The 23,402-nt window shown below is 47.6% G+C and overlaps 1 protein-coding gene across 1 annotated transcript; it reads right to left on the minus strand.

The window, feature by feature from the left end:
• Nucleotides 1–5,833: 5,833 nt before the first annotated feature.
• Nucleotides 5,834–20,813, minus strand: LOC114010368 (protein NYNRIN-like; the record flags this gene model as incomplete). Its single annotated transcript, XM_055793080.1, is given in 2 exon segments — nucleotides 5,834–5,891; nucleotides 17,665–20,813. Coding segments are annotated over 2 exon segments (3,207 nt in total), but the record flags the coding sequence as incomplete, so codon positions are not given.
• Nucleotides 20,814–23,402: the final 2,589 nt, after the last annotated feature.

Here is a 23,402-nt window from a genome sequence, read left to right on the forward strand (position 1 = left end):
TCTCTGGGCAGCCGGTGCCAGTGATCTTGAGCTGGAGTGCTGTGCAAGGGTCCCTGTGCTGGTGGGGGGCAGTGCCTGGGCTAGCTGCAAGATCAAGGCACTGCAAAGGGGCAAGGAGATGATGAGCACAACAAGCCCATGCCACGCTCCCTGCCTCCCCACGTGACGGTGCCTGTGCCCAGGTCCCTGGTGGCTGTGGAGGCCACCTGGCACTGGGCACCCTTTCCCCTGGCTACCCGGAGGCTGCCTTAGGCTCTCTCTAGTCCACTCAGGCCCCCTTCTGAGGCCTTCGTTGCCAGAGTGTAAAGTGTTACCAGCAGGGACAGTGTAGGGCAACTTGCAGTGGAGATGGCCCAGGGCTGCAGCAGGGCTGAATGGCCCCACAGGGGACTGGGGCCTCTGTCCCCCTGGCAATGGCAGTTGCCCATGTCATCAAGGCCTGTGAGAGGAAACTTGATTTGGAGGGTCTTATGTTCTGCCTGTAATTAGTAACTAAGGGTAATTTGCTGATCAAATGGGCTTTTAACAAAAGGAATGATCTTGCTGCAAGAGATTTGAGAACCTTCAGTCTGGCGAGAAATGAGTTAACTGTTAACCATGAGGTTGCGAGATGTACCTTCACAAGGCCAATGTTAAACCATAATCTCATGTTACTATGACAACCTTTGTCTTCGTCTAGACCTTAGTGTAAAAATAGATTAGTTTTGTAATATACAGCTTCTTGCTACGGGACTGAGAGCATAACTGTTTGCTTGAACCAGCCTTGAAGTTGAGAATAAAAGGGCTGTGTTACTTGTCAGAATTTGCGAGCCTGGATGGAGCTGTGGCTCCCCGGCCGCCCAGCGCGCTGTTTTTGCTTTCCTGCCTTAATAAATACTTAGTGAATTTATTTCGGACTCTAGTTATTTCAAATTCAACTATAACAGGCCCCAGCATCATCCATGCTGTAGGTGTGTGGGTCTCTAGGCACAACCATAGACAAAGTCTAACCTGTCCATGGACCTTGTTGAATCAAAATTTTCAGGCTCACATCCCAGTTTGATTCTTGATGGGGTGGCCAATGAAAGGACTTCATGGCCCTCCAAGTCCTAGGACCTTTCTGCTTCCTTTCTTCTCATCTCTTCATCAGTTGATGGGAAGAGGGGAAGGAAGAGCAGGTCATCTGGGTGTCACGGACTGAAAGGGGGGAGCAAAACTATTACCTTCAGCTCTTTCCCAGAGGCCTTAAATCTTCCATAGAACTGGAAAGCACTGACATTCTTCCACCACCCCCACTTTTAGCAAAGAAGTTCATACTATCCAAGCAGAGCATTTGTTTGCATTCTGTTTACAGCTTCAAGCACCCCATGGTGTGGAGGCTGGTCATTGCGTTATCTCCTGCCAAGAACATTCTTATTTACACATCTGACGATTGCCTATCACATTCCTGCCAGGCACCACAGTTCCAAGACTGGCTTCATCCTCCTGACCACCTCCCCGTTGGGACTGGCAGGTCACTAGGAGGCTCCCAAGGCCTTCCCTTGTGCAGGCAGAACAAGGGCCTTGCCCTCAGTTTCCCCTCCACAGGAAAGTGTTCCAGCCCCTGAACATCTCAGTGACTCTTGACTGAACTCACTCCCAGTCATACACATCTTCCTTGCTGTTATGGGTCCTGTCTCGAGGCCTCAGTCCCTTCCCAGTCAAGGCCCAAAAATGAACACAGCAGTCTACACATGGTGTAATGGGCGATGAGCAAGGGGACACCATCTCCTCCCTCACTCTCTTGGCAAGGCACCTCTTCATACGCTCCAGGACACTGCTGGCTGCCTCTACTACCAGGTCACGGGGTGGGATTGTGTTTTGCCTTCTGTGCCCCAGCAGCACCGGGGCCTTTTCTGCACAGACACTCCCCAGCCAGGCAGGTCCCAGGCCCTGCAGCTGCAGGGTGTTAGTCCATGCGAGGGAGGTGCAGGCTCTGCCCTTGGTCCGTCCTGCATCTGTGCAGCTCCTGACAGGGCAGCCATCCCACCTGCCAGGTTTTCCCTGGATGGCATCCCTAGGGCACAGGAATGGGCCTCCGAAGTCGGAGCCATCACCAGACATTGTGGCAGTTGCCTCCACTGGGCCATGTGTACAGCTCCTAAACTGTACCGCACACAGAACAGTCCCCTGTGCTGCCCACAATGCCCCAGTATGTCCCAGTGTCCGCCAGGTGGGGTGTGAGCCCTTCCCCACTGCTCTCTCAGCCTGACCATCCAGCTGGTGTTTTACCCATCTCTTTCTGTATGCACCCAGAGTGTCATGGCCTCACGTGGGCAGAACACTGAGGGAGACCATGGCCAGAGTTTTGCTGAAGCTGAGGGAAATGACATCCACTTTGGAGCTCCTCACACACAACTGCAGGCTGTCAGGTTGGCGAGGTGTGATTTACCCTTGGGAAATCCACCTGGACAGTTACTCTCTCAGGTGCCAGGAATGTCACCCAGGAGGACTCTAACTGGTGGCACACCCCTCATCAGTGGGGGTTTGTGCAGCCTGTGGTTCCCCAGCTGCACTTATGGACTCCTTCGAAGACAGTTGCAACACTTGCTTGTCCTTTCTCATAAGTGACCCCTGACAATTCAAAGAGCTTTCAAATGTGATACTTCAAAGAAATAGTGATTTTATACCAGAACTTCACCATTATTATTACAGTTATACCACGTCCTTAATTTCTCTCATCTTCAACATATTTGCACCTGACCAGAGGACATATATGACTTCTGAAGTCTTCTTTTCAGCAGATTGTCTCAGCAAAGGTCTTTCAGTTATTCACCAGTTTTCTCCTCCCCTTATTCTTTGGTATTTTAGGTACCTCTCACCTGTGCTGCTGTATTTAGCTTCAGGAAGGAAAAGCTTGCATGTCTCCCCACAGCTGATCTGTCTCCATAACCAACTCTTTCCTTGTGTTTAGATCTATATTTCCGTATCTACCAGCCTAAAAGATTTCTTATAAGAGTGTCCCTTGCAGAAAGGCAACCTCATAAGAGAAAGCTCGAATTTGGCATATGCTTGTGGAGGGTGTTTTCTTATTTATGACACTTGATCATTCTTCACGTTGCTTGCAGATATGAAAAATTCTTCTGCGCCTGTGTGCAGCCAGAGCTCTAAGGCAAACAGGTGGGAGATGGTGCAAAGGAGCTCTAGCAACCATCAGCATAATTGAGGGGAGAAGTCTGATGTAAGGAGAAGGGATGTAAGTCCCAGGGAACAATGAGAAAAGGGGTGGGCTTGGGGACATTGAGAGAAAAGTTGTCCATCCTGTGTCAGACCTCAACGGACTGTGTTTCCTACCACTCCAGACCTCCTGAGGAGACACTCTGCATCATTATCACTTGGAGAATGCTGCTAGAACCTCCCCTCTAACCCCTAATATAAATTAATTATTTTCAGTTGCAATTTGAACTCCTCTCTCTTATCTACCTGAATAGAACAGCTCCAATTAGCTACACAGGTCTCCAAGACTGGAAGGAAATGACAAAAAGATAAATACCTCATTAGGGCACTGGGAGTTCCTGCCATGAACCTGAGCTACTGAGTAAAGACTGAACCAGCAACTGAAGGAATGCGAGTCAGAAGCAATACTGAAAATACCTTCAGACATTAATGGGTCCCGCTGAGGGCCTTTACTGACAAAGTGTCCCCATGGACTCGTTAAAGTAGCTAATTAGAGGCCAGAACTGCAAGTAGGCAAAGGTACTGTGTCAGTGGTTGTAATGCTGCAAAATCCATATTTTATTTTTTTTTTTAATGAAGCAGAAAGGCCAAGCCCTGACCCACAAGCCCTTGGAGGGCAGAACATAAGACCTTCCAAATCAAGTTTCATCTCCCAGGCCTTGATGACATGGGCAACTGCCATTGCCAGGGGGACAAAGGCCTCAGTCCCCTGTGGGGCCATTCAGCCCTGCTGCAGCCCTGGGCCATCTCCACTGCAAGTTGCCCTACACTGTCCCTGCTGGTACCACTTTCCACTCTGGCGGTTGGCACATTTCTTTCTTTCCCACCCAGCCCTCACACCCTTGCTTGTCTGCCTTCACTGATGTCTCTGCACTCATCCCTGATTCTTCTTTGAAGGTCAAAGCCATGGGCTGATCCAGGCTCCCTCTGGGTGAACTGTGGCATCACAGATCAACCCTCAGAGGGACAGTTTTTTTCCTCACATCCAATCTTATCCTTCCAAGTTGCACTTTGTGGAGGTTGTCTCTTTCTCCCACTATCAGGGATGACTCCCTTATCTCTGACATCTCTGACACCCCGCTTCAAGCAGATGCATGCATCTATTGTGGTGCCCTGAGGCTCCACTTTGCCCGTTTCAAGAAACCCAGGACCTTCAGTCTCTCGCCACAGGCTCCAAACTCCATCCAGGCAGGTTATCCCCCACAGCCTCTCCAGTTTTTCCCCACTGCTCCAGAATGAGAAAACTCAAAGCCCAGACACAGATAATCCCAATGAGGCCACGACAGTGCTGTGTCAGGGGTGATGATGCTGAGTCAAGGGGGATGATAAATCCCTTGTCTGAGTGGCCACACACCCCCTAATTCAGCCCCACATGCAGATGGCCTTAGATGTGCTGAGCATGCAAGAGTAGCTCCTAAGCATCCCTCCTAATACTCAGGTCCGTCTTCTCCTTGGGTTTGTACCTCAGCCACTCAGGTGCCCTCATGGGTGGGGTTATTCTGCCCCCATAAAGGGCTGACCATGACTACTTGGAAAACCTCTGAGGTCCCAATTTCACAATCCCAGTGTTTTGGAAGGTGCTACTTGGACCAGCTTTTGATATGTGGATGGACATGGCTCACCCTGCTCTGTGTGCCTCTGGCAAGGTAACAGCATAAGGAACTGCAGGATGCCACAGATAATGAAGGGAGGCAGTGCTTCAATGGTAATGCTGACCTTGGTAGGCACTCCCATGGTGAAGAGCTCAGAATCACCAAAGGAAGACAGACAATGTCCAGGGAGGAAAGGGAAAGGAGAAGTGGGCTGCTTGCATGGGAGGATACAAGGGTGGTCAATGAGAATCAATTGTGTATGGGAAAAGAGGTACAAAAGAAGGAAAGGGTGAAGAACAGGAATCAGTCAGGGCTGTTTGGGGGTACCTGCCAAGCAGCCCTGCATCTGAGCTACAAAGCTTGGAGTGGGAAGAGAAAGTCACATGTCATCTGACCAACTTTCTGTTTAACTTCAACAGTCACCGGGAACCTAAGTGGTTTCCATCCCATCATGAAGGTAAGATCCATGGTGGATGGAGATGCAGAATCATTCATGCTGGAAGGGACCTCAGGAGATGTCCAGGCCAATGTGCTGCTCACAGCAGGATCAGCGATAGGGTCAGAGCAAGTAGCTCAGGCTTTCCTTCAAGTGGGTCTTGAAAAGCTCAAAGGATGGACATGGCACAAGGTCTCTGGGACATCTGCTCCACTGCTTGACTGTCTTCATGGGGAGAAAGATTGTCTTCCCTTGCTTCAGCTGATGCCCGTTGGCCCTCATCCTCCCATCATGCACAAGAAGCATAAACCTGTTTGCCTTTTCTTGCTGATATGACCCAAGACCACATGGGAAAGCTGTTATTAGGAGTCTCCAAAACCTTCTTTTCTCCTGGCATCCTGGCTGCATTAGGAAGAGCTCTGCCCAAGAGTTGGTGGAGGTGATCTTTCCTCTCTACTCAGCCCTGCTACAATTTGTCTTGCTGACTTCCCTTGCTTTCTACCCTACCACCTTCACCCATACTTGACTCAAAGTTGTCATCTAGAATTTTCACCACTCCTGCCAACTTTTTGTTCAAAAAAAGTCCTGCAGAGCATTTGCACCATGTTGGTCAGGGATCATCTTCCACTTTCTCTTCAACCAAGGCCTTCAAGTACAGGTCCCATTCTCTAGCGGTATAAAGGAGACATTGTCCTCCTTCTAACTTTCATCAGGAGGTTTGGAGATACTGAGCAGAAGACCATTGTAAATGGAGGAGTTAGTGATGACTGTCACAGGAAACCTGAACAGGCCTGTGCTGTGCTCCACGTACCTCTTGGCCTTCAGGCTGTGCTGTGCTGAGTGTGTCCCTGGGTTGCAGAATAAGCCATATTGGAAGAAGAAATCTGCAGGAAGCTGCTGGTGAATGGCCAACCGCTCGCCCTTACCTTTACCTGGGACTGCAGTTACCAACTCCCAAGTGAACATCTCCTCTTAGAACACGAGAAGTGATGACTAGAATGGGTTTCCCTGGCAGAAAACACTTCAAGATCTCACAGGAGACAATGTGGGATAAGCCTTCTGCAGGCAGGATCTGCACAACTTGCTGCACCACTCTCCCACCTCTGTAAATTCCATGTTCCTGGCGTCGGAAGGGACGGCATACAGCTGACACGATTGTCTCTGTGTGTAGAGTTTGCTCTAACCAAGGCCATTTGAAATGACACTTTGTCTCAGAGTCCAAGTGCCTTTCTTACTGCAGCCATAACCAGCTGGGCTGCTGATGGCCAATCCCCCAAGGAAACTGGACACTCCAGGGACCTCAAACTTGCCTTCATGGCCACGTGCCTCCTAGTGGCCTATGAGCTTCTCGGATGTAATGGATGTCATAATGATAGCCCAGATCATCAGCCTTCTTGTGGCCTTGGTTACTCCTTGGTTAGCGGTTCCTGAATTGTAGAGGGCAGTGATAAAGAGATGCACAAAAGTTATAAGAGATGGCCAAGGACCCTGCAGGTGCCATGAAGGCTTTGCAGGAAGGAGTTTGAGGAATAGCCCCTATAGCTGTGCAAAATGGAATGGCATTAGATATGAAGCTGGCGTCTCAAGGCAGAGTCTGTGCTGTTGTTAATACCAGTTGTTGCGTATATGTATATCAAAGTGGGAGAATTTCTACAGATATAGAAAAGATTTGGAAACATCCTAATATTTGTCATGATTCCTAGAAAGTTCACACCTTCTCTGGAATTCAAGACATTTGTTGTACGCTGACGTCCTGGTTTCCTGATTTACAGCTCTGGGTTAAGAAGTTCATCTCCAGATGCCTTTCTCCTCTTCCTCTATGATCACTCCAACCCATTCTACCGATGTAGCTTCTGCTTTAAGGTTTAGAGAGGAAAAGTTGGACTGTCTTTCAGTAGTGTCTCTAATATTCCCTATGGGCAACTCTTCAGTTGTGGCAATGGGCCTCATGGGGATCTGCATGAACTAGCAATAATACAGCTGAGAAATGTATTTTTTATTTATTAATTTCTATCCCAGTCCCCTCACCACCACCACCATCTACCATTCCCTGTTAGCAATCCCTCTTTTAGTTCTGTTTACAAGCAGCCAATAATTATTGCCAAGAACTTGCTATATTCATAGTGAGGCTGGAGATGTGAAGAGCAAGACTGTCCACACAGTATTTAGCTCCAGGAACTGCTTTCCCTACCTGTCCACACCTCCTCAGGAGACACTCTGCATCAAGAGCAATTGGAAAAGCCTTCTATCACTTCTCCAAAGTGTTCATTACCTGCCTTTCTCTTTCACTATACTGCTGAAACTTACCTCACTAAGTGTACCAGCCAAACTTGAAAACCAGATGTCCCTGATGGAGGAGACAGGGCTCCTAAGGGCTTTCTGCCTCGTAATGAGCCCAGGGTGTCTGTGGTGCTGTGAACTTGAGGTGTTCAGAGGAGACTGAGGAAAACTCTCAAGAACACCAAGTTAGGAGCAAACCCCAAAGTCGCTAGAAGCATTAACAAGCCCCGCTGAGGGCCATGACTGAGAAAGCCTCCCCATGGCCTTGTTAGAGCTCATCCTTGGAGGCTGTGAGTGCAGGTAGGCAAAGGGGCTGTGCAGGCAGCTCTGCTGCTGAGCAAAGCCTTGGCTTGCTTGCTTGCTTGATGAAGCAGAAAGGCCAAGCCATGACCTTCAGCCTGTGGGAAGGTCAGTGCTGTCCCTCACACAGGGATCAGGGCTCTTCCTGGGGACCATGGAAGGTGGGGGATCCAATGCCATGTTAAGGACAACAATGGCACAACAACTTCCAGCTTCCCCATGGGGCTGCAAGGAGGCAATGATGCTCTAGTGCCATGAGGACAACTTGTCTTCTCACAGGCCTCAGTGTCAGAAACAGCTGCCATAGCCAAGGGGACAAAGAGCTGGGTTCTCTTCAGGCTTTCCAGCCTTGCTAAAACCCTTTTCCATCTCCACCGCAGGCTGTTCTACATGGTTGGACAACTGCCCCTGTTTCCGTGCAGGCTGTAGGCACCATCTCGCTGCCCTGCCTTGCTCTCACCCCAACAGTTCTATGTGTTCACTGAGGTACTTCCACTCTCACTGGCTCTTCCTTGAAACACAAAGCCATGGGCTGATCCAGATTCCCTCTGGCTGAGCTCTTGCACCACAGCAGGTTGTTCCTCCTGATAGCCACTCTCCATTTTCAATATTACACTTTGTGAAATCTTTTCCTCTTTCCTGCTTTTTCCCACTACCCAGGAAAGCTTTACGGTCGCAGGAACCCCCCTTTATGCGGGGAACCAACACTGTTTGCTTCTTCTGGTGGTCTTTCCCCTTACCACAGAGAAACAATCTCCACATGGTCTTCTACACCACATGCCTGCTGCTGTCTTGTCATGTACACAGGCAAAATGGACATGACAATCTGTATCCCAGGCCTTTTCCTGGAGAGGACCTATGCTCTACCTTGGCAGAGGGACTTCCCTAGCCACATGTTCCTGTTGCTGGCCTGTCACCTCCAGAGACAGAGCTGGCTTCACAGGCCCCTTCACAGCCATGAACTTCCTCCTGCATTAGGGGTTCCTGAGACTCAAATGCCCTCCTAATACCATACCTCCCCATCACCCTCTTTCTGGCCCACCACCTGACCATAGAAAAGCAGGCTTGCTTCTTCCTGATTGATCAAATACATTTCACAAAAGTAATTTGAATGGAGAAACATTCTTCACATGAACTCCTGTATTGGTGCTGACACAATTTATATATGCTTTTCTAGCTCTATGGATTCTTTTCAGGTTGGACTGACCTCTGGGTATCATCTAGTCCAACCCCCATACTAAGGCAGGGTGAGCTAGACCAGCTTTCTCAGCATCTGGTCTAGGTAGGCTTGCAATATCATAGAATCATAGAAACAGAGAGTCATTTAGAATGGAAAAGACCTCAAGGATCATCAAACCCACCTGTTACCTCAGGACAGCCAATTCCATCACTAAATCCTGTTCCCAAGCACTGCATTTATATATTTCTGAAACACCTCCAGCGCTGGTGATTCCACCGCCTCCATGAGCAGCCTGTTCCAATGCTTGACCACCCTTGCAGTGAAGATGTTTTGCCTCATGCCCAATGTAAACCTCTCCTGGTGTAACTTGAGGCCGTTTCCTCTTGTCCTGTCTCTTGTTATCTGGGAGAAGAGACCTACCCTCACCCATCTACAACCTACTTTCAGGTAGTTCTAGAGAGCAGTAAGATCCCCCTGAGCCTCCTCTTCTCCACACTAAGAATCCAAGTCCCCTCAGCTGCTCTTCCACAGACCAGGGCTCCAGACCCTCACCAGCTTTGTTGCCCTTTTATGAACACACTCCAGCACCTCAAAGTCTCTCCTGAAGTGAGGGGCCCAAAATGGAAACATGGTGTCCAAGGTGTTGTTTCAGCAGTGCTGAGTACAGGGGGTCGATCACTGCCCTGGTCCTGCTGGCCACACTGTTTCTGATATCAGACAAGATGATATTGGCCTTCTTGGCCACCTGGGTACACTGATGGCTCATGCTCAACCATCTGTCAACCTGCACCCTCAGGGTACTTTCCCACCAGGCTTCCTTCCAGCCACTCTCCCCCAAGCCTGTAGCGTTGTGTGGGGTTGTTGCGACCCAGGTGCAGAACTGGCACTTCTCCTGGTTGAACTTCATACAATTGGACTCACTCAAACAGCCCAACCTGTGCAGATCCCTCTGCAGAACCTTCCTGCCCTCAAGGACATCAGCCCTCCCACCCAACCTGATGTTGTATGCAAACTCACTGAGGGTGCACTCAATCCCCCTGGCTGCATCATTGATAAAGTTCTGAAACAGGACTGGCCCCAACACTGAGCCCTGGGGAACACCACTCCTTATGGGCCATCACCTGGATGTCACTCCATTTACTACCCCTCTTGGGACTTGGATGTACATCCAGCTCAAACCCAGCATAGAGAACACCCAGCCAAGCCATGAGCAGCCAGATTCTCCAGCAGAATGCTGTGGGAGATGGAGCAAAAAGGCTTTCCTAAGGTCCAGTTAGACAGCATCCACAGCCTTTCCCTCATCCACTGGGCAGGTCATCTTGTAACAAAAGAGGATCAGTTTCATCGAGTAGGACCTTCCTTTCATAAACCCATGCTGTCTGGTCCTGACCTCCTGGTTTCGCTGCACCTGCTGCTTGTTGGTGCTCAGGATGATCAGCTCCACAACCTTCCCTGGCACTAAGATAAGGTTGACAGGCCTGTAGTTATCCTCCTTTCTGCCTGTCTTGTAGGTGAGCACAACTTGACTAACATTCAGTCTTCATGGACCTCCCCAGTTAGCCAGCACTGTTGAAAGTAATCGCTACGGTGATGCAATAGAGAAACAGACCAATAATTTTCAAAGGGTTCCTGGATCACAGGATGTCCATTGTCAAGGACAAAATCAAAAGCACCTTGTCCTTCCTGGACATCAACCACAGCTGAACCATATGTCCTCTGTAGCTGCAGAGACATCACAGCAGCAATGCCCTCTCCTGCCAGCACTTCACAGTCCAGCCCTGCATCTCTCTGGCCCCAAGGACAACATGGATTGCTCTCATTAGGGACATCTCATTTCACCTTTACAGTGACCTCTGTCCACCACCCCCGCATGCTCTGCTGTAAAAAATTTTGCTTTCCTCAGACCTTGGACACTTGTTACCCATTATTATTGTTTTTGTGACATGTCTGATCTTGGCCCTGATGACACAGCTGTGGTCCAGCGCACCTCTGCTGTGAAATAACCTAAATCAGGGAGAGGAAGGGGAAAAGTCTTATTTAACCAGAGTGAGGAAGCCTTAGGATCAATAACCTCACATCCTATTGGGGAATTTAGAGATGCTGTGGGTTTACATGGCAAGGGTTTCAGAGTGGTCACGGGGTTTGTAGGGCTGGCAAAGCTGAGAAGAGATCAAGTGCTGACTCCATGGCAATAAACCCACTTTCATTTGACTCCAAAATGGACCAGCCCCTGCCCAAATCTGATCCAATGAGCAATTCTAGTGGCACCTCTGTGATAAACCTAAGGCAGAAAGGACAAAACACAAAGGGAGAGGAGTGAGAATTATGTGAGAGAACAACCCTATAGACATCAAGGTGAGTGAAGAAGGAGGGGATCAGTGAGACAGAGGCTTGGATCCTACCAAGACAGAGGTTTGGTGGGACCTTGCAAGCCAGTGGTCAAGTAACCACCTGCTAACAGTCACAGGACAGCACAGTGACAATGCTTCTTTAAGTGTCTGCAGGTTCTTTGCATCAGAATTCTGCTCACCTGGATCTAAAATCCTGCATCATTCATGTCTACCTTGGTTCTAGAAGCAAAGAAATGGTGGAGTCTCATCTTCCAGAGGGAGTGAGGCAGGAGAGCAGCAGAGTGCAGGTGCCAGGTAACATACTGGCAGGCTGTGGCTTGTGCAGAAGGGGTGAACACTCCTTAGAATTCCCTGAAACTGCCTCAGAAGTATAAACTCCATTTTGAATGTTGAAATGGTTGGAGGCTGCTGTCCTTGCAGAGCAGCTGTGCTGAGCTCTGCCACCTGCCTTGGCACTTGGTTCCCTCAGTGTCACAGCTCTGTCTGCAACAGTACCGGCTCCACTTGCCTCTGCGTGGGCCCCTGGCTGAGGGCACTGCTGCACATCTGGGCTGAAGCCTCCCAGCTGTGGCACCAGCCCAGCTCTGCCATGAGGAAACCTGGAACCAAGTGTCCCCGAGCCCGTGGGTGCAAAGGCTTTGCTTCAGAGCAGAGACCTGGCCTGGGCAAAGGAGAGCTGAGTCCTTGTACCCCTAGGACTATGCAAGGAAGAGCTTCAATTGACTCTGCAATGCTTACTGAAGCACTGAAGACATCCTCCCCGCCCCTGCCTGTAGAACCACCAGACACACACGCACACACATGCTGTTTAGGAGTACTTAGATCCTTTGCTGCAGTCTTCCTGGTGTCCTGTCTGGTAATGGGTTACCAAAAGTTGATACTCATGCACAAAACTTTATCTCCTCAGAGAAATGCCACTGCTGGACAGAAGTGTCTCTGCCCAGCTGAGGCAAGGAGCATGAGTGATTGCATCAGGCTGCTCCCCAGCAGGTTCCCCTGCAGCCCCAGGGACACCTGGAGGGAGCCCAGAGGGGCAGAGGAGGGAGGCAGGGAGAGCTCAAAAGCAGACCTTGTTGGGATGTTGGGAGGATGCTGAGAGCTCACTGTTGGAGAAATCTTCACAGCCCTTGACCCGGTGAGTCTCTGGCTACAGAGCAATGCCTCTGCAGTTCCTACCCAGGTCTGCAGCAGCTGGGGCAGGCCCAGCCTGTGGGACCGTGTGGGAGCCTTTTGCTGTGGAGGAGGCCAGTGTGCTGCAGAGCAGGGCTTCCCTGCTGCAGCGTGGGAGGGCCAGGGCATGTGGGCTGCCTTGTGCCAGGGCCGGCTGCAGGGCTGTGAAGGTGGCTGTGCAGGCAGGGGTGCCCAGGGCTGTCCTTGCCAGCAGGGTCCCTGCAGCCCAGGGGGCTGTGTGCTGGGGCAGGGGCTCTGCTGCCTGCCAGGGGCAGCTCTCACCCTGCCCAGCAGCTTCGCACAGCTCAGTGGTGACACTGCGTGACACCCAGTAGGGAAGGATTCCTCTATGCTGCATGGTTCAGGGCTGCTCTCAGGTCTAGGTTACCTGAGGACATGTCTGGAAGTCTGATTTCATGAGGAAGGTCAGGGCAGAGATCGGTATCGTAATACAGGGCTCTCCTCAGTCTGTGATTTCATTTTCCTGCTCTTGGGGGCAGGAGGGGGAAGGGAGAGATGAAAAAGGAGGTCTCAAGCTGGAAGAGGTCACTTAGACTCCTAGCTGGAACTGTGAGTGATGAGATCTGCCAGGAGCCTCCTGAAGTGCCCTCAGCCACTCCTCTGTCTATGAACAGCAGCAGCAGCACCTTTGCTGGAGCCATCAGGGTCATTCTGACCTGCCCTTTCCCCCTGCGGACAGGACCCTGCGCCCAGCCAGTGCCCTGCAGACAGGCAGGTTTGTGCGGAGCCAGTGCACAGAGGCTCGGATGGGGTCTGTGAGCACTGACAGGGAAAGACCTGGCACAGGGAAACACCTCCCAGGAGGGAAATCCTGTGCCAGCTGGGATAATATCAGGGACTGAGAGAGCCCTTCCTCTGAGGCATCCCCCTGGCCTGCTCTCCCCGCAGCAAAGCCTCTGCCCTCAGGGCTGGGGGTCCCAAGTGCAGGAGTGGGCTGGAAACTAGGACCACGCGTGGCAATCAGTTAGCTGAGGGGAATGTGCTCGAGCTTGTCTAGACAGCAATCAACATGATGAGACGTGTTGACAGAGCACAGGGGAGTGGGGGACGGATGGCACCAAGGATGGCGCCAAGGAAAGGTAACACCTTGCAGTTAATTGCTGGTAGTTAACCACCAGTCAGGGATTGCCTACTATGCAATGCTTAGCTTCAAGAACCAATCTGTTTAAAGCGCGCAGCTTCTGAAAGTGTATAAAACCTCGTGCTTCTGTACAATAAATTGACATTTCCTTGCATCAAGCTGCGTCCCGTCTCTTCATTCGCTGCAAATTGGTGACCCCGACGTGATGCGTTTAAGGATCTAACGTGAAGGGCTCTCGAATCGCCTATCTGAGCGACATGCAGCGAATCCCACAGAACTTTGAATGATCTGCTGAAAGGAAGCAGGAGCCGGCCAGAAATCCCTCCGGAGTTGAGAGGTGAGCTGTGGGAAATCTGTAACGGGGAATCAGGCTTCGTCCCCAGAAAGAGACATTTATGGACTCATAAAGGGTCTTCTAGTCAGATCAGGGAGTCCGTGCCTCAGTCTCCTCAAATGGTGACCCCTATGGTGGTGTTCCGAAGCCTTGGAAGAATAAGGACGGAACTGGTTGGTAAAAAAAGACAGCTCGTGGAAGAGGGCTGCGTTCCGGAGGAGACGGCTTGGCTGAACGATCGTCTTGCTGTCTGGACAGGCGGACAACCTAAACCCCGAGGATAACACCTGTATTCATCAAGACAGGTGAGCAGCCAAGAAACTTTAGAGACTTTGAAAGAAATGAAAATGTGTACATACAGCAGCCAATTGTATGATGCTGCCGCGGAGGGGAACTCCGTGTCGGGAATGCATTTAGCACCTTGGTGGCAAATTCTGACTACTCTTCACCAAGTGTGGACTAATTCTGCTAACGGTGCTAAACCAGAGGAAGCTGTAAATTCCACAAACAGTGTAAGCACTGAACTGGAGGAGGCTGTAAATTCCACCGACAGCGCGACTCTTCTCAACACACTGTCAGCAATGGTGATTCTGTCCACACCTCCTCTGCCCCCAAAGCTTCTGTCACTGATTGCAGCGACCCTCACAACACAGGACCAAGCACGGGAACAGGACAACTCGGACAATGATTCCATTGACACTGATAAACCTTTTGATCCAGGTCCTATAGATCTGGAAAAGGAGCTAGACCTTTCCCCCACCCCTTTGTCTTTCCTGATGCATTGACTGTATTTTTGGGGAGGGTGAAAGGGAGTCTGAGGGATCGGTGGCAGGAATGCAAGTGGGAAACACTTAAGTGATGGGTTATGGGAGTCGCTAGGGCATGTTCAGTATTTTGTCAGACAAATCAACCTGCAGAGTGGCAGCCTGTGCAATACGAGGCTGTTAAAGAGTTAAGCAAAGCAGTGCGGGAAGGGAGGATTCATAATACATTTGTTATTTGTCCCTTCCTGAAGTGATGGCAGAGCCTTGTACACTCACACTGCAGGATTGGAAGTTACTGCTTTGTATGGTACTAACTGATACAGTATATGATGTGGTTATCTGATTTTTGTGAGCTATGTGTAGTGGCCTTGACTGAAAACCTTAATCGGGGAACTGCTGTTAACTATGAGCTGTTGGCTGGAGAAAATTAACTGTGCCGATTCTGTGACTCAGGCAAGGTATCCCAGGAACAGCTGTTTGCAAATGAATGAGATGGCTATTAAGGCAGTCCGGATGCGGGAGTCTTGCCACAGTGTTGCGGGGTCCTAGAGAGTCACTAACTGTAATACTAACTTTATTGATTGGCTTCAGAATATTTTGCAACAAGTCGAACATCAGCAAGCTCAAGGGATGCTTTTAAAACAACTAGCTGTGATAATGCCAATGAGAATTTTAAATGGGCAACTTTCACAATCGCAACCCCAACATGTGTCAAATGATTGTAACGCAGAACTCACAGCAGACTGTAATTCTCAGGCTGAGTTCTGGAATGCAGCGTAACACATTTTTGCTTCTCTAATCTCTTCTGTAAGAATATAACACGCTCTTAATTTGCTTAGTAAATTAGGCTGCTAGCTTGCTAAACAAATACTACAAATACTATTTTTTTTTCTGGCTTATTAACAGATGTTGATTCTGTCCATCATATGTTGCTACAGAACCGAGTTGCTATTGATTTTTATTATTAGCACAGGGACACTGACGTGCGGAATTAGACTCTATAACTCGAAAGTTATAAAGTAGGTATGTTTATTGCGCGCAGATGCACGGGGGGTCGCTCCTCCACAAGCGTGCATACCCGAAGTGACGAACCATCTCACATTTATACAATGAACAAATGAATATTCAATTAACGCCTATACATATTTGTTACCTAAACCCCGCTTCGTATGTTAATTAGCTTATCAGTTCGTTTCCTGGAATGTGGTGGTCTTGCAGGTTTGTAGGTGATTCATGTTCTTGTGACCATCCGATCTTCTTCAGGTGATTCATGTCCTTGTGACCACCCGATCTTCTTCAGGTGATTGTGACCACCCAATCTTTTCCAGCAAGGAGACTTAGCACTCCCTCCCTCTAGATAGCATTTGAATGTCTCTCATCTTTTCTTATTCTCTTTTAAATAGCCCCTTTGTTAGAGGAAGAAGGGCAGGCGTCTCCCCTTTGTTAGAGGAAGAGGGGCAGGTGTCTCCTCAAAACTGTGGTTGTCACCGCACCCATGACTAGTCACCATACCCACATTCCTTAAGCAGACACATACAATCACAATCCATGTCCATTATCCCCATTTCACATTATTTCTCCATATCAATCCCCCCTTTTCTATTAAATTAAGTAAATTCTTTTACTTAAGCAGCCTTCCCGAATGATATAAAGCATCATACATAAGTGTTACTCTTTTAAACATTCTCCAAACCCACAAATATAACATAATGGTTAGTATTAAGGAAATTCCTAAACTGATCAATAAGATCACAATGGGGTGTACCATAGTGTTAAGAATTCCTGTTGCAGAGGGTGACCAGCCAAAGAGAGTATCCCACCAATTATGGTTTCCATCCTGTTCTACCTTTTTTAAAACTTTCTTGATCCCCTCTACATCATGATGGATCGTAAGAAGAGTTTCATGTCCCTTTTCTTTGGTTTCTTCCAGTATACGTTGTAAATCTGCATGTTTTAATAGTTCTTTTATACTGCTTATATTTAGTCCTATGGGGGTAGGAATTATTATCTGTGATAGGGTAAAATTGGATTTTAAGAATTGATGAGACACTACTGGGGCTGAGTAACTAAAATCGCATCCTGTGATAGTAGTAAAATTACAAATACAATAATTTGAATACTGTGCAGTCTCTTTTACCTCCCCATCTATGGTTATTGTGTTACACTTAGTTCTCAAACACGCACATCCCTTCCCTGCATATATAATTACTGTTTTCAAGTTTGCATTTGGTCGGGCCTCGAAATGACATATTTTCTGATCTGTATCTAAACAAGTATCCTGAGCCATTATAGTATTGCTTTCACAGAGGAAGCCCTGCTGTTCTCGCATAATACAAGATTCTAAATCTACTGTTTGCCACTTGTCGCCTATCTTTCTGGCCCATGTTCTATGTTCAAAAGGGTATAGGAGCACCCCATTATGGTTAATTCCAAGGGCTACAATGGGGTGTATGGTAATTATTACTGCATTATGTATGGTTAACACAAAAGCTGTGATGGTGTGTGTGTTGGGGTCATAGGTAAAGTTCACCATATTCCACCATGACTGGAGTTTTCTTTCTACCTCCGTAGCATTGTCATAAAATTTGCCACCCACATTGTTCCCATTTGTCCGAGTAAATTTGAGTTTCAGTTCTTTTTTATCTGGGGTTACTTTCCAAGAAGTTGCAGGGGCTTTCTTAATCCGGGTATGGTGAATCCAAGAATTCTGTCCCTCAACCTTGATTGCAGTGTAGGTGGTGAGTAGGACTTGAAAAGGTCCGGTCCACTGTGGTTCCAGGGTTTTATCTGCAAAACACTTAACGTATACATAGTCTCCTGGTTGTATATCGTGAACAGGTCCATCCAGACCCCTACTGCGTGTTCCCATCACATGCTTCTCAATTCTTATTAGTTGTTTGTTTAGTGCCACCATATAGGAAGTCATTGTTTCTTCACCAATCTGTGAAGACATCCCCTTTTGTACCCCATAGGGTCGTCCATATAAAATTTCGAATGGGCTAAGCCCCTCTTTTGCTCTCGGTCTAGTTCGAATTCGTGTAAGAGCTAATGGCAAAGACTGGGGCCAAGTTAGATTTGTTTCTTGGCCTAACTTGACAATCTGTTGTTTGATTAGATGATTCATCTTTTCCACCTGGCCACTCGATTGTGGTCGGTATGAGGTATGTAATTGCCAATCTATTCCTAGATGGTGGCTGATCTGTTGCACTATTCTGGACACAAAATGTGGTCCTCTATCCGAGGACATTACCACTGGGACTCCAAACCTAGGTATTATCTCTTGGAGTAGTATTTTGGTCACTTCCCGGGCTTTAGCAGTTCTGCACGGGAAGGCTTCTGGCCAACCTGAAAAGGTATCTGTTAGTACCAATAAATATCGATACCCCCCTTTTCTAGGAAGTTCCGAGAAATCGATCTGCCAGTGTTGCCCAGGAACATTTCCTCTCCCAATTTTTCCCAACTTTGGCCCCTTGGTAATCTTAGGATTAGTCTGGAGGCAAAGATCACATTGTTGGGTTACTTGTCTAATAGTAGTATACAAATTTCGTGCTATTATGTTTTTAGTGAGATCCTTATATAGAGCTTCTGCCCCCCAGTGCCTTTTTCTATGTTCTTCCCTGACCACTGACCATACCATGTAGGAAGGAATCACTATTCTCCCATGTGAGATTATAGCCCACCCTTCCTCATTATATGATCCCTTTAGGTCAGAAATTAGTTTGCGATCTTCTTTCGTATAGTCTGGTTTACCTTCTAGAGATATTTGTCCATCGGGTATTAGCGCACCCTCTACCTTGATTGCTTTTCTGGCTGCCTGTTTTGCTTCCCTGTCTGCCAGTTCATTTCCTCTTTCCAATTCTGTGCTCACTTTCTGGTGTGCCTTAATGTGCATAATTGCCACCCTTTCAGGAAGCTGGACCGCATTTAGGAGTTTCAAAATTTCTTCCGCATGTTTGATGATTTTTCCTTGGGAGTTTAACAGTCCCCTTTCTTTCCATATTGCTCCATGAGCATGTACCACTCCAAAGGCATATTTAGAATCAGTCCAAATATTTATAGGTTTTCCCCGAGCTCTTTCCAGAGCTCGAGTAAGGGCTATGATTTCAGCCTTCTGTGCCGAAGTGTCAGCTGGTAGCGGCCCCGATTCTATCACTTCTTCAGAGGTTGTAACAGCATATCCGGAATGTCGCTTTCCATTCAGCATATAGCTGCTCCCATCCGTGAACCAATGTTCAGCTCCATTAATAGGAACATCCTTGAGATCTGTCCGACTAGAATAAGTGGCTTCGATTGTTTCTAGACAGTCATGATCGACTGATTCTCCAATATTCCCATTAAGAAATGAGGCTGGATTGACGATGTTTGTAGTCACGATCTCAACATCATCTTGTTCCACCATTATGGCCTGGTATTTTAGGAATCTCTGTGGGGAGAGCCAATGCCCCCCTTTTGTTTCAAGGACTGCAGACACTGTGTGGGATACTAAGACAGTCATTTTCTGGCCCAGGGTAAACTTCCGGGCCTCTTGGATGTTTAGGATGACGGCTGCTACTGCTCTCAGGCAACCAGGCCACCCTTTTGCAGTGGCATCCAGCTGTTTAGAGAAGTATGCCACTGCCCGTCTGTATGGTCCCAAATCTTGTGCCAGTATTCCTAATGCCATTCCCTGTTTCTCATGGGAAAATAGGAAAAATGGCTTACTCACATCAGGAAGTCCTAGTGCTGGTGCCGACATCAAGGCTTTCTTCAGTTCATGGAAAGCTCTGTCTGATTCAGCATCCCACTGAAGATCCTTCTGGTTAGCTGCTATCAGGGAATATAATGGTTTAACAAGCAAGCCATAATTGCATATCCAAAGCCGGCACCATCCTGTCATTCCCAGAAATGTCTGCAGTTCCTTTACAGTTCATGGTCGGGGGGCTTGGCATATGGCTTCTTTTCGGGCCTTCCCCAGGACCCGTTGTCCGGCACTGATCTCGTACCCCAGGTATGTGACCTGTTGTAACACCACCTGTGCCTTCTTCTTAGAAACTCGATATCCCTGTAGTCCCAGAAAGTTCAGCAGACTCACAGTCCAAATAATACAAGATTCTTCGGTTCTGGTTGCAATAAGAAGATCGTCTACATATTGTAACACTTTCCCTTCTTCTGACGGTGGTTCCCATAACTCCAAATCCTTTGCTAATTGGTTTCCAAAAATTGTGGGGCTATTTTTAAACCCCTGTGGCAACACCGTCCATGTGAGCTGGGTCTTTCGACCGCTTCTGGGATTTTCCCATTCAAAAGCAAAAATTCTTTGGCTGGCTTCATGGAGAGGGAGGCAAAAGAAGGCATCTTTTAAGTCTAAAACTGTGAACCAAGCTAGGTCAGGTGTCAGGGTGGTAAGTAAGGTATAGGGGTTAGCTACTACAGGATACAGATCCTCTGTTATTTTGTTAATGGCCCTTAAATCTTGAACTATCCTATAAGACCCATCAGGTTTTTTAACTGGGAGGATAGGTGTGTTAAATTCTGACTCACATTCTTTTAGTAGTTTTAGTAGTTTTAGTTCTATGAATCGCTCTATGTTTGGACGAATTCCTTCCCTATCTTCCCTTTTCAGTGGGTATTGTTTAATTCTTACCGCACTCTGTCCATCCTTCAATTTTACTATTACAGGTGATGCATTCTTGGCACGTCCCGGTATGTCAATTGCCCATACTCCGGGATATACCTGATCAATAATCCTGGTATCAATTTCCCTTTTTATAGGAGTATTGGCCAGAGATAGGCTCATAACCTGTATGTATTGATGATTATTTACCTCCAGAGTAACTTCCCCTTTTTTAAATTTGATTGTTGCCTCCAATTGTTCTAATAAGTCTCTACCAAGAAGGGCCTTTGGGGAATTTGGCATAAATAGGAATTTATGGATCCCCATCTGTTTTCCCAACTTATATTTTAAAGGTTTACAAAAATAAGCCTTTTCAGTTTGGCCAGTTGCACCTTTTACTGAAACATAATCATTTCCCAAAGGCATTAAAGCCTGGTTCAAAACCGAATAGGTGGCTCCTGTGTCTATTAAAAATTCCACCTCCTCCTGTTCTTCTCCTAATTTTAATTTTATTAATGGGTCGGCTAGTCAATTTTCTTCTTCCATGTGAGCTATTGTTTTCCCTTGATTATTGCGCCATTTAGTGTTTTCTTGATGTCTGCGTTCAGGGCATTCGTTTTTCCAGTGTCCTGTCCTTTTGCATATTGCACACTGATTCCTACCCAGGGGTGTCAGCCCACGCCTTGATTTAACTTTAGATTTTTGATTCTCATTTTCTCTTACTACTGCTAATATTTTCTTTTGGTCCTGCTTGTAACCTTCTTCTCGATTACTAAATATTCTCCATGCTTCCTCTACTAATTTTTCCAAGTCTCTATTTTCAGGAGGTCTCAATTTTTGCAACTTGCGCCTAATATCCCCCTGTGATTGTCCTAAAAAGAGGGATATTAGTTGCTGTGCGCCTACCTCCGAATTTGGGTCCAGAGACGTGTGCCGGCGCATTGCATCTCTTATTCTGTCTAAGAATTCTGAAGGTGTTTCAGAAGGACCCTGTCTGACCTCATATAACGCTGCCCAATTTATTGTTCTAGGAATTGCTTTTTCCATTCCTCTGAATATCCATTCCTGGTATGCTTGTAATCTTCCCATTTCAGTGGCTCGGTTTGGGTCCCATTCCGGGTCCAACAAAGGAAACCATTCTCTATAATTATCTCCCTTTATATTATAATGTTCCTTTGCGAGATCCCCCGCTGTTTTTATGACTAATTGTTTTTCAGTTTCAGTCAAACAATCTAATAATAATTGTATATCACTCCAGTCAGGATTGTGCTGTTTTATTAGAAATTTAAAATTCTGTGCCGTCTTTATCGGATCATTACGGTATTCTCGGGCAGCCTCTTTCCATTCTCTCAGATCAGCGCCCGTGAACGGAACTTTTATTTTCATTGTTCCTCCGTCCGGATTTACAGCTTCTCGGAGGGGTGCCTGTAAAATAGACTTCTGTCTGGTGCGTGAAGACACCGGACTATTTGGAGCCGTAATGGCAGTTTTTGTGTTTCCTTGTGTGGCACCGGGTGTTTGGTTTTCTTTATAAATAACTTGTGGAATTTCTTCCTCTTGTTCGCCTGGGGGTGGACTGGGAGCCCCGGCCGAACCTTGTCTCTCCACTCTATAAGGTGGATTAAATAAATCATTTAATTCGGGCTCTTGTTCTCCGTTTAATTTGATACACCTTTGTCCAATACTACATGCTGAGCAACATCTTTTTAACTTTCCTTTACGCTCCGTCCTGTCCTCTCTTTCTAGTGCTAGTACCATAGGATCCCGAGGGGGTACTAAGCCGCAGTCCTTTTGCCACTCAGGTTTGTCCCGGAGGACAAAGAACATGTCTGCATATGATACTTCATCCCATTTTCCCTCTCTCCTCAGAAACAACATTAATTGCAGGAGAGTGTTATAATCTAACGTTCCTCCTTCCTGAGGCCATTTCGCATCGCTCTCCAATTTATACAAAGGCCACCACTGAATACAATATTTAACCAATTTCCTTCTATTTTTGGTACCACCCTGTCCTACGATATCTCTCCAATGTTTTAATATACAACCCAAAGGCGATTTTTCACAGGGCTTACTCCTTCCATTTCCCATTTTGCAATTTTAATTACTTTGTTTTTCTCCGACCGCCTTAGCCACCCAAGGTTGGAAACGCGGATAGAGCTTTTTACTCGTTTTGCACTCAAACGCCTGTCTCAAGCACTCTTGCACTCACACTTAGTCAAAATAATTAAGCTATACACGGAAAATCAAAATGCGCATCTCAATCACACCATTCACACTCTCCGGGCAGCCCGCAGTCACACAAGCAGTATGTTATACGGTACCGTGCACTTATGTACAAACTCTTAGGAACACTAACAGTTCACAAAGTATGCATTTCAATGAACAATTGCCAAAAAACAAACAACAAACAAAAACCAATTTTTCCTGGTCTTAAGCAGAGTGTTAAGTTTTCCGCTATTTGCCACAAATTACCAGAATGTTAATATTTTTCAACATACATTTCATAACTCCGAGTTTTGAACATATAACAAGACAACACATAGAACAAACAAGACACAGAGCGCTATTTCAGTTGTTACATTCCAGGAATTCCCCAATTCTTAAGACAACCTAAAGGAAGTTTTTAGCTTCCTCTTTTTCCTACGCAAAAGTTTCCCTTTTACTTTTGCTGTGAGGTCCCTCTTGTTCCTGTGAGATTCTGCCTTATTCCGTCCCGCCCCCCGCTTTCCGTCACGAGGCCTCCGGGCTTTTAGGAATGGCAGTAACCTCGGGTTTGCTCGATCTGCCCTCAAGATCGCTAGCGGCCACCCCTTGGTCAGCAAACCCCCTCCCAAGGTACCTTTCCTCCTGGGGACTACGCTGCGCGCCGGACGTCTCCGTGCGTCTCACCAGCCGCCCCGTTACTAAACATACCGTTTTATCCGCGGATCCAGGGGTTTCTCTTCTGCTCCCGGGTGAACAGCTGAGAAGAGGAGGCTCCTCCGAGGAAATCTCCCGGGGCGCGCCTAGGAGCGTCCGCTCCGCAGCTGGTCCCTCAGCCGAGCAGAAATCCTCCTGCCTGGCTCGCCAAACTGACGTGCGGAATTAGACTCTATAACTCGAAAG

This window comes from Falco peregrinus, chromosome W (assembly GCF_023634155.1).
Source record: "Falco peregrinus isolate bFalPer1 chromosome W, bFalPer1.pri, whole genome shotgun sequence".
NCBI lineage: Eukaryota > Metazoa > Chordata > Aves > Falconiformes > Falconidae > Falco > Falco peregrinus.